Source organism: Nansenia antarctica, assembly GCF_963989245.1.
Source record: "Nansenia antarctica genome assembly, chromosome: 3".
NCBI lineage: Eukaryota > Metazoa > Chordata > Actinopteri > Argentiniformes > Microstomatidae > Nansenia > Nansenia antarctica.
In genome coordinates, this window is record NC_137688.1 from 31265520 (window position 1) to 31278123 (window position 12604).

Here is a 12604-nt window from a genome sequence, read left to right on the forward strand (position 1 = left end):
GAAAGTTTATTTCCAAGCACAGCCATAGTCAAGGAGCTTCCTCCTGAGTCAGGGATTGAACCAGGAACCTTCCGATTACTAGGCTAAAGGTGTACAGGCCCCAGTGAGATTTGAACTCACGACCCCTGGTTTACAAGACCAGTGCTCTAACCCCTGAGCTATGGAGCCCTAGAGTCTAGACAACGGCAGCAGCAACAGCATGGAGCCACATTCAGGGAAGAGTTCACATAGGGTGGCAGGGAGTGTGGATATATTTAAAAGAAAACACTTAGAAAGCTTAAAACACCCCTTTTTTAGCCATTATCTAGTGGTGTTTATCTTAACTTGCACCTTTAATTGTATTTCTTATCTCCTATCGAACGAAGGACCTTCCGATTGCTCGCTGGCCAATTGTCTCTGTCCTAGCTCTCTATAGTATAGTGTAGATAGGATAGTGTCTCCTAAAGAGACAAGAAAGTTTAGTTCCAAGCACAGCCATAGTCAAGGAGCTTCCTCCTGAGGCAGGGATTGAAACAGCAACCTTCCGATTACTAGGCTTCTCTAGCCTCTAGGCTACAACCATCCTCTAAAGGTGTACAGGCCCCAGTGAGATATCCCATCCTTGAGGCAGGATGGGATAAAGGGTTAAAACTACCAGAGACAGACCCCAAAACATCTCAGGGGTAATGGGTGTAGTTTCCCTTTCACATATGCAATTGTCTCTGTCCTAGCTCTTATAGATAGTGTAGATAGGATAGTGTCTCCTAAAGATACAAGGAAGCTTAGTTCCAAGCACAGCCATAGTTAAGGAGCTTCCACCTGAGGCAGGGATTGAACCAGCAACCTTCCGATTACTAGGCTTCTCTAGCCTCTAGGCTACAACCATCCTCTAAAGGTGTACAGGCCCCAGTGAGATTTGAACTCACGACCCCTGGTTTACAAGACCAGTGCTCTAACCCCTGAGCTATGGAGCCCTAGACAAAGGCAGCAGCAACAGCATGGAGTCACATCCAGGGAAGAGTTCACATAGGGTGGCAGGGAGTGTGGATATCTTTAAAAGAAAACACTTAGAAAGCTTAAAACACCCCTTTTTTAGCCATTATCTAGTGGTGTTTATCTTAACTTGCACCTTTACTTGTATTTCTTATCTCCTATGTCTTGTTTTATTCCTGGTTTTATAGTGTTGTATTTATTTTATCTATTTCTTATCTCCTACATCTTGTTTTATTGTATTGTAGTTTTGTTACTATTGTTTTTATGTTCAGCACTTGGAGTTGCATTCAAAAGCCTGTACAGCAACTCCTATACAGTTGTTTCAGTCAATTGTTGGAATGTGGTATGTTTTGCTCAAGGCACAAGGTCAGCCATATTCAGCGACCCTTGAGCAATTTGGGGTTAAGTGCCTTGCTCAAGGGCACATGAATGCTCCCTCCTGAGGTGGGGATCGAACGAAGGACCTTCCGATTGCTCGCTGGCCTCTCTAACCTCTAGGCTACCACCACCCCCTAAAATACTCGACTCCGGTGGGACTCGAACCCACAACCTTTGAATCACTTCACTAGTGTTTGCCTAGAAGTCCAATGCGCTATCCATTGCGCCACGGAGCCACCTGCTGCTACCACCCTCCTACCTCCCTGTCGTCACTGTACAGGGTCTCTAAACTACAGTTCAACATGGTGCTCTAGGGTCCCTGTTAGGGCTTGAGGCAGGATGGGATAAAGGGTTAAAACTACCGGAGACAGACCCCAAAACTTCTCAGGGGTAATGGGTGTAGTTTCCCTTCCACATATGCAATTGTCTCTGTCCTAGCTCTTATAGATAGTGTAGATAGGATAGTGTCTCCTAAAGAGACAAGAAAGTTTAGTTCCAAGCACAGCCATAGTCAAGGAGCTTCCTCCTGAGGCAGGGAATGAACCAGCAACCTTCCGATTACTAGGCTTCTCTAGCCTCTAGGCTACAAGCATCCTCTAAAGGTGTACAGGCCCCAGTGAGATTTGAACTCACGACCCCTGGTTTACAAGACCAGTGCTCTAACCCCTGAGCTATGGAGCCCTAGACAAAGTCAGCAGCAACAGCATGGAGCACATGAACGCTCCCTCCTGAGGTGGGGATCGAACGAAGGACCTTCCGATTGCTCGCTGGCCTCTCTAACCTCTAGGCTACCACCACCCACTAAAATACTCGACTCCGGTGGGACTCGAACCCACAACCTTTGAATCACTTCACTAGTGTTCGCCTAGAAGTCCAATGCGCTATCCATTGCACCACGGAGCCACCTGCTGCTACCACCCTCCTACCTCCCTGTCGTCACTGTACAGGGTCTCTAAACTACAGTTCACCATGGTGCTCTAGGGTCCCTGTTAGGGCTTGAGGCAGGATGGGATAAAGGGTTAAAACTACCGGAGACAGACCCCAAAACATCTCAGGGTGTAGTTTCCCTTTCACATATGCAATTGTCTCTGTCCTAGCTCTTATAGATAGTGTAGATAGGATAGTGTCTCCTAAAGAGACAAGAAAGTTTAGTTCCAAGCACAGCCATAGTCAAGGAGCTTCCTCCTGAGGCAGGGATTGAACCAGCAACCTTCCGATTACTAGGCTTCTCTAGCCTCTAGGCTACAACCATCCTCTAAAGGTGTACAGGCCCCAGTGAGATTTGAACTCACGACCCCTGGTTTACAAGACCAGTGCTCTAACCCCTGAGCTATGGAGCCCTAGACAAAGGCAGCAGCAACAGCATGGAGCCACATTCAGGGAAGAGTTCACATAGGGTGCCAGGGAGTGTGGATATCTTTAAAAGAAAACACTCAGAAAGCTTAAAACACCCCTTTTTTAGCCATTATCTAGTGGTGCTTATCTTAACTTGCACCTTTGCTTGTATTTCTTATCTCCTATGTCTTGTTTTATTCCTGGTTTTATAGTGTTGTATTTATTTTATCTATTTCTTATCTCCTACATCTTGTTTTATTGTATTGTAGTTTTGTTACTATTGTTTTTATGTTCAGCACTTGGAGTTGCATTCAAAAGCCCGTACAGCAACTCCTATACAGTTGTTTCAGTCAATTGTTGGAATGTGGTATGTTTTGCTCAAGGCAGAACGTCAGCCATATTCAGCGACCCTGGAGCAATTTGGGGTTAAGTGCCTTGCTCAAGGGCACATGAACGCTCCCTCCTGAGGTGGGGATCGAACGAAGGACCTTCCGATTGCTCGCTGGCCTCTCTAACCTCTAGGCTACCACCACCCCCTAAAATACTCGACTCCGGTGGGACTCGAACCCACAACCTTTGAATCACTTCACTAGTGTTTGCCTAGAAGTCCAATGCGCTATCCATTGCGCCACGGAGCCACCTGCTGCTACCACCCTCCTACCTCCCTGTCGTCACTGTACAGGGTCTCTAAACTACAGTTCACCATGGTGCTCTAGGGTCCCTGTTAGGGCTTGAGGCAGGATGGGATAAAGGGTTAAAACTACCGGAGACAGACCCCAAAACTTCTCAGGGGTAATGGGTGTAGTTTCCCTTTCACATATGCAATTGTCTCTGGCCTAGCTCTTATAGATAGTGTAGATAGGATAGTGTCTCCTAAAGAGAGAAGAAGTTTAGTTCCAAGCACAGCCATAGTCAAGGAGCTTCCTCCTGAGGCAGGGATTGAAGCAGCAACCTTCCGATCACTAGGCTTCTCTAGCCTCTAGGCTACAACCATCCTCTAAAGGTGTATAGGCCCCAGTGAGATTTGAACTCACGACCCCTGGTTTACAAGACCAGTGCTCTAACCCCTGAGCTATGGAGCCCTAGACAAAGGTAAGCAGCAACAGCATGGAGCCACATTCAGGGAAGAGTTCACATAGGGTGGCAGGGAGTGTGGATATCTTTAAAAGAAAACACTTAGAAAGCTTAAAACACCCCTTTTTTAGCCATTATCTAGTGGTGTTTATCTTAACTTGCACCTTTACTTGTATTTCTTATCTCATATGTCTTGTTTTCTTCCTGGTTTTATAGTGTTGTATTTATTTTATCTATTTCTTATCTCCTACATCTTGTTTTATTGTATTGTAGTTTTGTTACTATTGTTTTTATGTTCAGCACTTGGAGTTGCATTCAAAAGCCCGTACAGCAACTCCTATATAGCTGTTTCAGTCAATTGTTGGAATGTGGTATGTTTTGCTCAAGGCAGAACGTCAGCCATATTCAGCGACCCTGGAGCAATTTGGGGTTAAGTGCCTTGCTCAAGCGCACATGAACGCTCCCTCCTGAGGTGGAGATTGAACGAAGGACCTTCCGATTGCTCACTGGCCTCTCTAACCTCTAGGCTACCACCACCCCCTAAAATACTCGACTCCGGTGGGACTCGAACCCACAACCTTTGAATCACTTCACTAGTGTTAGCCTAGAAGTCCAATGCGCTATCCATTGCGCCACGGAGCCACCTGCTGCTACCACCCTCCTACCTCCCTGTCGTCACTGTACAGGGTCTCTAAACTACAGTTCAACATGGTGCTCTAGGGTCCCTGTTAGGGCTTGTGGCAGGATGGGATAAAGGGTTAAAACTACCGGAGACAGACCCCAAAACTTCTCAGGGGTAATGGGTGTAGTTTCCCTTTCACATATGCAATTGTCTCTGTCCTAGCTCTTATAGATAGTGTAGATAGGATAGTGTCTCGTAAAGAGAGAAGAAAGTTTAGTTCCAAGCACAGCCATAGTCAAGGAGCTTCCTCCTGAGGCAGGGATTGAACCAGCAACCTTCCGATCACTAGGCTTCTCTAGCCTCTAAAGGTGTACAGGCCCCAGTGAGATTTGAACTCACGACCCCTGGTTTACAAGACCAGTGCTCTAACCCCTGAGCTATGGAGCCCTTGACAAAGGCAGCAGCAACAGCATGGAGCCACATTCAGGGAAGAGTTCACATAGGGTGGCAGGGAATGTTGATAAAATAAATACAACACTATAAAACCAGGAATAAAACAAGACATGTGGATATCTTTAAAAGAAAACACTTAGAAAGCTTAAAACACCCTTTTTTAGCCATTATCTAGTGGTGTTTATCTTAACTTGCACCTTTACTTGTATTTCTTATCTCCTATGTCTTCTTTTATTCCTGGTTTTATAGTGTTGTATTTATTTTATCTATTTCTTATCTCCTACATCTTGTTTTATTGTAGATAGAGAGATCCTCCGGCAAGAGAATTATGTCCACTAAAACGGGACCATAACTCGGATTTCCGAGATGAGATGATAGGCCTACTTCGCAACTTTGCATTTTTGGTAACTGTTTTTTGTTTCTCTACTGTAACATGACCAGGTACATTATTAATAATAATAATAATAATAGTAATACTTAATTGTTGCTTGATTTATAAAACATTGAATGAAAATCCAGACATTTCCTTTATCCAAAAAAACAACACAAACACCACAATGGAAATTCAGAATCCTTTTATTATAGACAAGTTCTACAATTCCTTTATTTGAGGGACTCAAATAAACAGTACAGCAACAGGTTATTACATACATGTAATAATGTTATGTTATGTACTGTGTATGTAGTATTCCTATGAGTTTGTACTCCGGACGAAAGTGGCTCCAACCTCCAGCAATCACACCCACCTACACCAGCCACACCCACCCATCTACACCAGCAACACCCACCCACCTCCACCAGCTACAGTTACATGACAGGGTTGTGATCCCAGGTTAGTCAGAAGACGTCGCTACCTCTCGCCTGAGTTACTAGGTCATCTTTCTACCTGTAAAGGTCCTGAGATTATTGGAGGTGGGGACGAGGAGGGCACAGAAATATGGGCTGAACTTTATATCTTAAAGGTATAAAAGAAAAGGAGTTCAATTTGACTATCGAGAGAGAGGTTATTTTATCGAGTGCCTTGGTCACACTCTAGCGACGAGGTCATTGCGTTCTGCCCTTGAGTCTCTCTCCCCCCCCCCCCCCCCTTCAATCTTCCCTGATTAGAAACACAAAACATCGGTGAAAACAAAATGGCGGATGCCCACTACAACGTCTGCCTGCTTTCACCAGTCCAGGTTTCACATCACAGAAGGAGAGCAGAGGAAGAGGAGGAGGAGGAGACCAATGGGAGAAGGACAGTAGTCTTCTTCTTCTCTGTCTTTAGTAGCTGCGGCCGAACAGGGTGTAGTACTGGGCGGGCTCCTTGCCGCTGACACACACCTGGCCGGGCTGCAGGGCCTTGAGGGGCTTGAAGGGGATGCACAGGCTCTTGGCGCCCATAGAGGGCGCTCCAGGCTCCAGGTCCTGCTCCCTGGGGAGGGGAGAGAGAGAGAGGAAGACGGGGGGGGGGGGGGAGGGGGGGGGGCAATTCAGAGTGAACATACGTCATACGTTTCATCCCCTCACTGTGATGTAATGAGGTCAACAGTCGGGGTGGGATTTGACCATGCTATATCTGTCAACTCTTTGCCCATGCTATATGTCAGTTTTTGTTTTGAGTCTTGAGAAAGCTTTTTGTTGTTGCGTGACTTACTTGGCAGTGACTTTCTTTATCCACTCCTCACACTCGATGCCTCCACAGAACGGGATCTGGACGATCTGCAGTTAATAGAATAGAGAGAGAAAAACACTATGTTAAGACATGTGCATTTTGTGTAGGATAGGAAGTTTCCCCATACCTCCCAATGCACTCTCTCTGATTAAGACATCCAATTATTATTATTATTATTATTATTATTTTTACATTTAAATGTGTTTTTATGGCATTTCTGCTTTATTGGGATAGAGATAGGAGAGAATGACAGGAAGGATGGGTGAGAGAGAGGAGGATAGAGACAGTAGAGATTGACAGGAAGGATGGGTGAGAGAGAGGAGGATAGAGACAGTAGAGACTGACAGGAAGGATGGGTGAGAGAGAGAGAGGAGGATAGAGACAGTAGAGATTGACAGGAAGGATGGGTGAGAGAGAGAGAGAGAGAGAGGAGGATAGAGACAGTAGAGATTGACAGGAAGGATGGGTGAGAGAGAGGAGGATAGAGACAGTAGAGATTGACAGGAAGGATGGGTGAGAGAGAGAGGAGGATAGAGACAGTAGAGACTGACAGGAAGGATGGGTGAGAGAGAGAGAGAGAGGAGGATAGAGACAGTAGAGATTGACAGGAAGGATGGGTGAGAGAGAGAGGAGGATAGAGACAGTAGAGATTGACAGGAAGGATGGGTGAGAGAGAGAGAAAGGAGGATAGAGACAGTAGAGATTGACAGGAAGGATGGGTGAGAGAGAGGAGGATAGAGACAGTAGAGATTGACAGGAAGGATGGGTGAGAGAGAGGAGGATAGAGACAGTAGAGACTGACAGGAAGGATGGGTGAGAGAGAGAGGAGGATAGAGACAGTAGAGATTGACAGGAAGGATGGGTGAGAGAGGAGGGATGACAGGAAGGATAGGTGAGAGAGAGGAGGGATGACAGGAAGGATGGGTGAGAGAGAGAGGAGGGATGACATGCAGGATATGTCGAGGGTCGGAATCAAACCAGGAACCTTGCGATGTGTGCTACGCCACTAAGCGCCCACAAATACATTGTTTAATGTGTGCAGGGCTTAAAGTGGGAAAAAATCCTGTGCCTGAAACTTTTTCTTGGGGAGGGGGGGTCACAGTTTGAGATATTGGGAGAGCGGGTACAGAAGACAGCTTCTTGTCTCAATCTTTAAATGCATTAATACTATTTTATAGTCAATACAAAATATATGTCTCAATGTTAAAATGTATTAATACTATTTAATACAAAATAAAACAATATATTTAGATGTCTTTAAAAGAACAAACTGATTAAATCACTTAAGGCCAAACTGATTGCATCACTTATTAAGCCACTATCACTATAACAATAGATAAATAGATCTACATCAAGTAGAATACTGATGACTAGTGACCAGTCAAGACCATTGGACTCCAGGATATCTTTGAGCTCCTGCATGAGGGCTGACGAGTTGGCGATGTTTACTTTCCTGCTGGCTCTGTGTTGTGTTGTTACTTTGGCCAGATCATCATCAAAAAATCGAACAAGGACATTGAGGATTTTGGCCATGTTAAGATTAGTAGCTTCGTCGATATTCATTGAAAACGTTGCTTTTTTAAGCTTTTCACACAGCCGTTTTTTAAATTCCGGGACAAAGGCCATGTGTGTTTAAATAGCTGGCGTGCTGATTGGAAACGGACAGCTTTGTCAGTGCATTTTTGTCTTCTGATAGCTTCTTGCACAAATCGACGAGTGGCTGAGCCATTGTGAAAGACAGATCATGTTCAGCTATAAACGCGCACACTCAAATCTTTTGCTCGCAAACACGGCCGGTCTTTGAAGATGAAGTGGTAGGCTACCTGTAGCCGTCGCTCCCGGCAAGGTTGTTGTATGAGCAAGCGCTCGAACCGAAGCTTGGTGACCGGGATCTGAGGCATGACGAGCAATAACCTTCTTCCCACTACTATACTATACTATATACTATACTATACTATATATATATACTATACTGCCGTAGACGAGTTTCTTTGAGCACGGCGTACAGAAACAAGCACCCGGCTCCCTCAGTTTGAGGCACCACGTCCCATAAGGCTTCCCGTCACTACTCTCCTCTATCCATGCCCAGCGCCATTTATTCCTTACTCCTCGTTCTAGTATAGCTGTGTCTTCGCCAGGTTTAAGAAACTTGGCTTCCATTTTAATAGACTCTTACTAAAGTTAGCGAGATAGCGGGCTGCTAAAAGCGAACGTCTCTACAAGCTAACATTACACTCATTCAAACTTCTTAAGTCCCGCCCCACTACTCTGCCTCCGATTGGCTAGAAGTCGTTGGTTGGCTTGAGCAATGTGATACCATTGGTAGGCGGAACTGTCTCTTTGCTGAAAATGATTACGATGTAAACAAATAGCATGTGATCTTTTTATTTATTTTTTGCTCAAAATTCCCCCGCGCCGTGCTGGAGAACTTTAAGCCCTGTGTGTGTGTGTGTGTGTGCGCGCGCGTGTGTGTGTGTGACTCACCTTGCCCTTTTCCAGGTCCTTCTGAAACTGCTCCATGGAGTCAGCAGCCACCATGTGTGTGTTCAGGTCATCTGACGCCCTGACACACAGACACACACGTGTTCAGTTGTGTTGATCTCACACAGTCAGACTAACTAACTAACTAACTGACTAACTGACTGACTGTCATCACGCAATATCTGTGGCATGAAACCTGTAGGCCTACTCTTCACTCACACACACGGGCCGGTAACAGTATGGTAAAAAAAAAAGAAGAGATTTAAGGGAGATTAATGCAATGAACACCCTTCAATCAAAAACTGTGCTAGCGGATCGACTGAACGTGGCAGGGGGCGCCACAATAACAACCTTGCTTAGGGCTGTCGTGACAGATTATGTCCGCCTGCCAAATAGTGTCCACCTGATTTAAATATAAACATAAAAGCTACATTTGATGAGTACAGGGTTCCCACACCTTCTGAAACATCAAATTCAAGCACCTTTCAAGGACTTTCAAAACTCAATTCCCTCAAATTCAAGGACCCAACATGACAGATCTAGATGAGAATTTATATAATAGGAACTATCCGCTCACAGACAATTAAAAATAGAGGCGTGAATGTGTGAACACTAGATGGTCTCTTGCCTTCTCTACCACAGCACAGCAAAACAAAATATTGTGAAATGTGTGTAAAGTTAAGCAATACAGACTTATTTACTAGTTGAGTTTTATATATATATATATATATATATATATATACTTTTTTTTAGAGAGAGAGAGAGAGAGAGAGAGAGAGAGAGAGAGGGGAATTCAAGCACTTTCAATGACTATGTCTTTTTTCAAAAACTTTTAAGACCTTGATTTTCTTTTCCACAAATTCACAAACTTTCAAGGATTTCAAGGACCCGTGAGATCAAACACCATGTCATTTCACAAGGATATGCGTGTGTGTGTGTGTGTGTGTGTGTGTGTGTGAGTGTGGTACCTCTTGAACAGGTTGGTCTGGATGTCCTCTAGCAGCAGTGAGAGCCTCTTCTCTGCCTCCCCCTCAGGCAGGGTGATCTTCTCCCCCGTGTCCCTCCTCACCGCCACACACTGACCCAGCTTCAGGTCCTTAGGCCCCACCTCCAGACGGATGGGCACACCCTGGGTGGGGGAGGGAGGGAGGGAGAGAGAGAGGGAGGGAGGAAGAGAGGGAGAGAAAGAGGGAGGGAGGGAGGGAGAGAGGGAGAGAGGGGGAGAGGGGGAGAGAGGGAAAGATTGGAGCGTCCGTATGTAATTTCGCCGGAGAGCACACTGGGTTCAATGTCATAAAGGGACCGAGTCATTTGATTGGACGAGAGGCGTTCCGTGAGTGCTGACGGGGTCTGGTGGTGGGGGTCTCACCTTGAGCTCCCAGTGGTTGAACTTCCAGCCGGGGGAGTAGTTGTCCCGGAGGTCGGCCTTCACCCTGATGTCCCCCTGCTGCAGCCGGGCCAGGTACCTGGAGCACTGGGCCAGCAGCACCTCCCTCTCCGCCTCAGGCAGCGACGCTGTGATGCCACACGGGATGATCACCACCTGGAGGAGGGCGGGGGGGGGGGGGGGGAGAGAGAGAGAGATAGAAAGTGTGTAAATGTGTATGCATGTATGTATACGTGCATGCGATGCATGTATGCGTGTGTGTGCATGCGTATATGTATGTATGTGTTACGGTACATGTGGGAATACGGTACATGTGGGAAAACTAGGGTTAGGTGCTACGTCGACTTGGTACATGCTGGCATGTCTAACCCTAACCCTAACCCTAACCTTAACCCTAGCACCCTAGCACCCTAGCACCTAACCCTAACCCTAACCCTAGTTTTCCCACATGTACCGTCTTCCCACATGTACCGTAACATATGTATGTATTATATGTGCGTGCATATGCATGTATGTATGTGTGTGTATATGTTTGTGTGTGCGTGCGTGTACATGCGCGTGTCTGTGTGTGTGTGTGGGTGTACGTCTGTGTGTGTGTGTGTGTGTGTGTGTGTGTGTGCATGCGCGTGTGTGTCTGTGTGTGTGTGTGTGTGTGTGTGTGTACGTCTGTGCGTGTGCGTGTGCATGTGCGTGCGCGTGTGCGTGTGTGCGCGCGCGCGTGTGTGTATATGTGTGTGCGTGTGCGTGTACGTCTGTGTGTCTGTCTGTGTGTGTGTGTGTGTGTGTGTGTGTGTGTGTGTGTGTGTGTGTGCGTGTGCGTGTGTGTGTACCTGCAGACAGGCCACCCTGGGAGGCAGCACCAGACCCATGTTGTCTCCGTGCACCATGGTCAGAACCCCGATGGTCCGGGTGGTGAGGCCCCACGAGTTCTGGTACGCCAGCTGCTTCTCGCCCGGCTTCCTCGGGTCCTCGAACATGATGTCAAACATCCTGGAGAAGTTCTGACCCAGGTGGTGGGAGGTGGCGCCCTATGGAGGGGGAGGGAGGGACAGGGGGGGGGGAGCAGGGAGGGAGAGTGGGAGGAAGGGTGGGAGAGAGGGAGGGAGGGAGAGAGCAAGGGAGGGTGGGAGGGAGAGAGAGGGAGGGAGGGTGGGAGGGGAGAAGAGAGAAGGAGGGAGAGAGCGAGGGAGGGTGGGAGGGAGAGGAGGGTGGGAGGGAGGAAGGGAGAGAGGGAGGGAGGTGAAGCAGGGAGGGAGAGTGGGAGGAAGGGTGGGAGGGAGAGTTGGAGGAAGGGTGGGAGGGAGAGAGAGGGAGGAAGGGTGGGAGAGGAGAAGAGAGAAGGAGGGAGGGAGGGAGAGGAGAAGAGAGAAGGAGAGAGGGAGAGAGAGAGAGAGAAGCAAAACAGAGACTAAGCATATTATTCATGCACATTACAGTGGCAGCATTGATTTCCCATAAGAATAAATCACGGTTGCTGTATGTAATAACATGTCTGTGATTAAACACCACTGTAGTGATGTGGAACATATGGCTTTGCTTCCCCTCTCTCTACAGTATATATCAACACCAAAGTATGTCGTATGTATTGTAATAGTCATAATATTCCTCTGTCTCGTACCTGGATAGCTCACACACACACACACACACACACACACACACACACACACAGTACAGTACCTGGATAGCTCTCCCGCTGGCAGAGATGAAGGCCTCCACCGTGGTGGTGTAATCTCCTCCAGCAAACTTCTCCTTCTCCGTCTTCCTGCCCTTCACCACGGGGATGGCCATCAGCTCCTCATACACCCTGGCATACAGGTCCAGGATCTGCAGCACCTGGAGGAGAGACAGAGAGAGACAGAGAGACAGTTAGATGACCATTTAGCATTCTTTAGCCGACACTTTTATCCAAAGCGAGTTGCAATTAGAGATGACAGGGACAGTCTCCCTGAGGTAACTTCGGGCTAAGTGTCTTACTCAAGGACACACTAGTGGTGGTGTTCCCAGGTCTTACTCAAGGACACACTAGTGGTGGTGTTCCCAGGTCTTACTCAAGGACACACTAGTGGTGGTGTTCCCAGGTCTTATTCAAGGGCACACTAGTGGTGGTGTTCCCAGGTCTTACTCAAGGACACACTAGTGGTGGTGTTCCCAGGTCTTACTCAAACACACACTAGTGGTGGTGTTCCCAGGTCTTACTCAAACACACACTAGCAGGGCTTAAAGTGGGAAAAAATCCTGTGCCTGAAAC

At 47.0% G+C, this 12604-nt stretch overlaps 1 protein-coding gene across 1 annotated transcript in view; it reads right to left on the bottom strand.

Annotated features, from left to right (window-relative positions):
- Window positions 1-5394: 5394 nt before the first annotated feature.
- eprs1 (glutamyl-prolyl-tRNA synthetase 1) overlaps window positions 5395-12604 on the bottom strand; it is a 51484-nt gene continuing 44274 nt past the window's right edge. The window contains exons 29-35 of the mRNA XM_080526650.1: window positions 12034-12189; window positions 11187-11384; window positions 10339-10512; window positions 9938-10098; window positions 8973-9051; window positions 6471-6535; window positions 5395-6248 (exon numbers count right to left, since the gene is read on the bottom strand). Coding sequence (XP_080382776.1) covers window positions 6098-6248; window positions 6471-6535; window positions 8973-9051; window positions 9938-10098; window positions 10339-10512; window positions 11187-11384; window positions 12034-12189 — 984 coding nt within the window. The 3' untranslated portion in view covers window positions 5395-6097. The remainder of the gene's footprint in view (window positions 6249-6470; window positions 6536-8972; window positions 9052-9937; window positions 10099-10338; window positions 10513-11186; window positions 11385-12033; window positions 12190-12604) is intronic.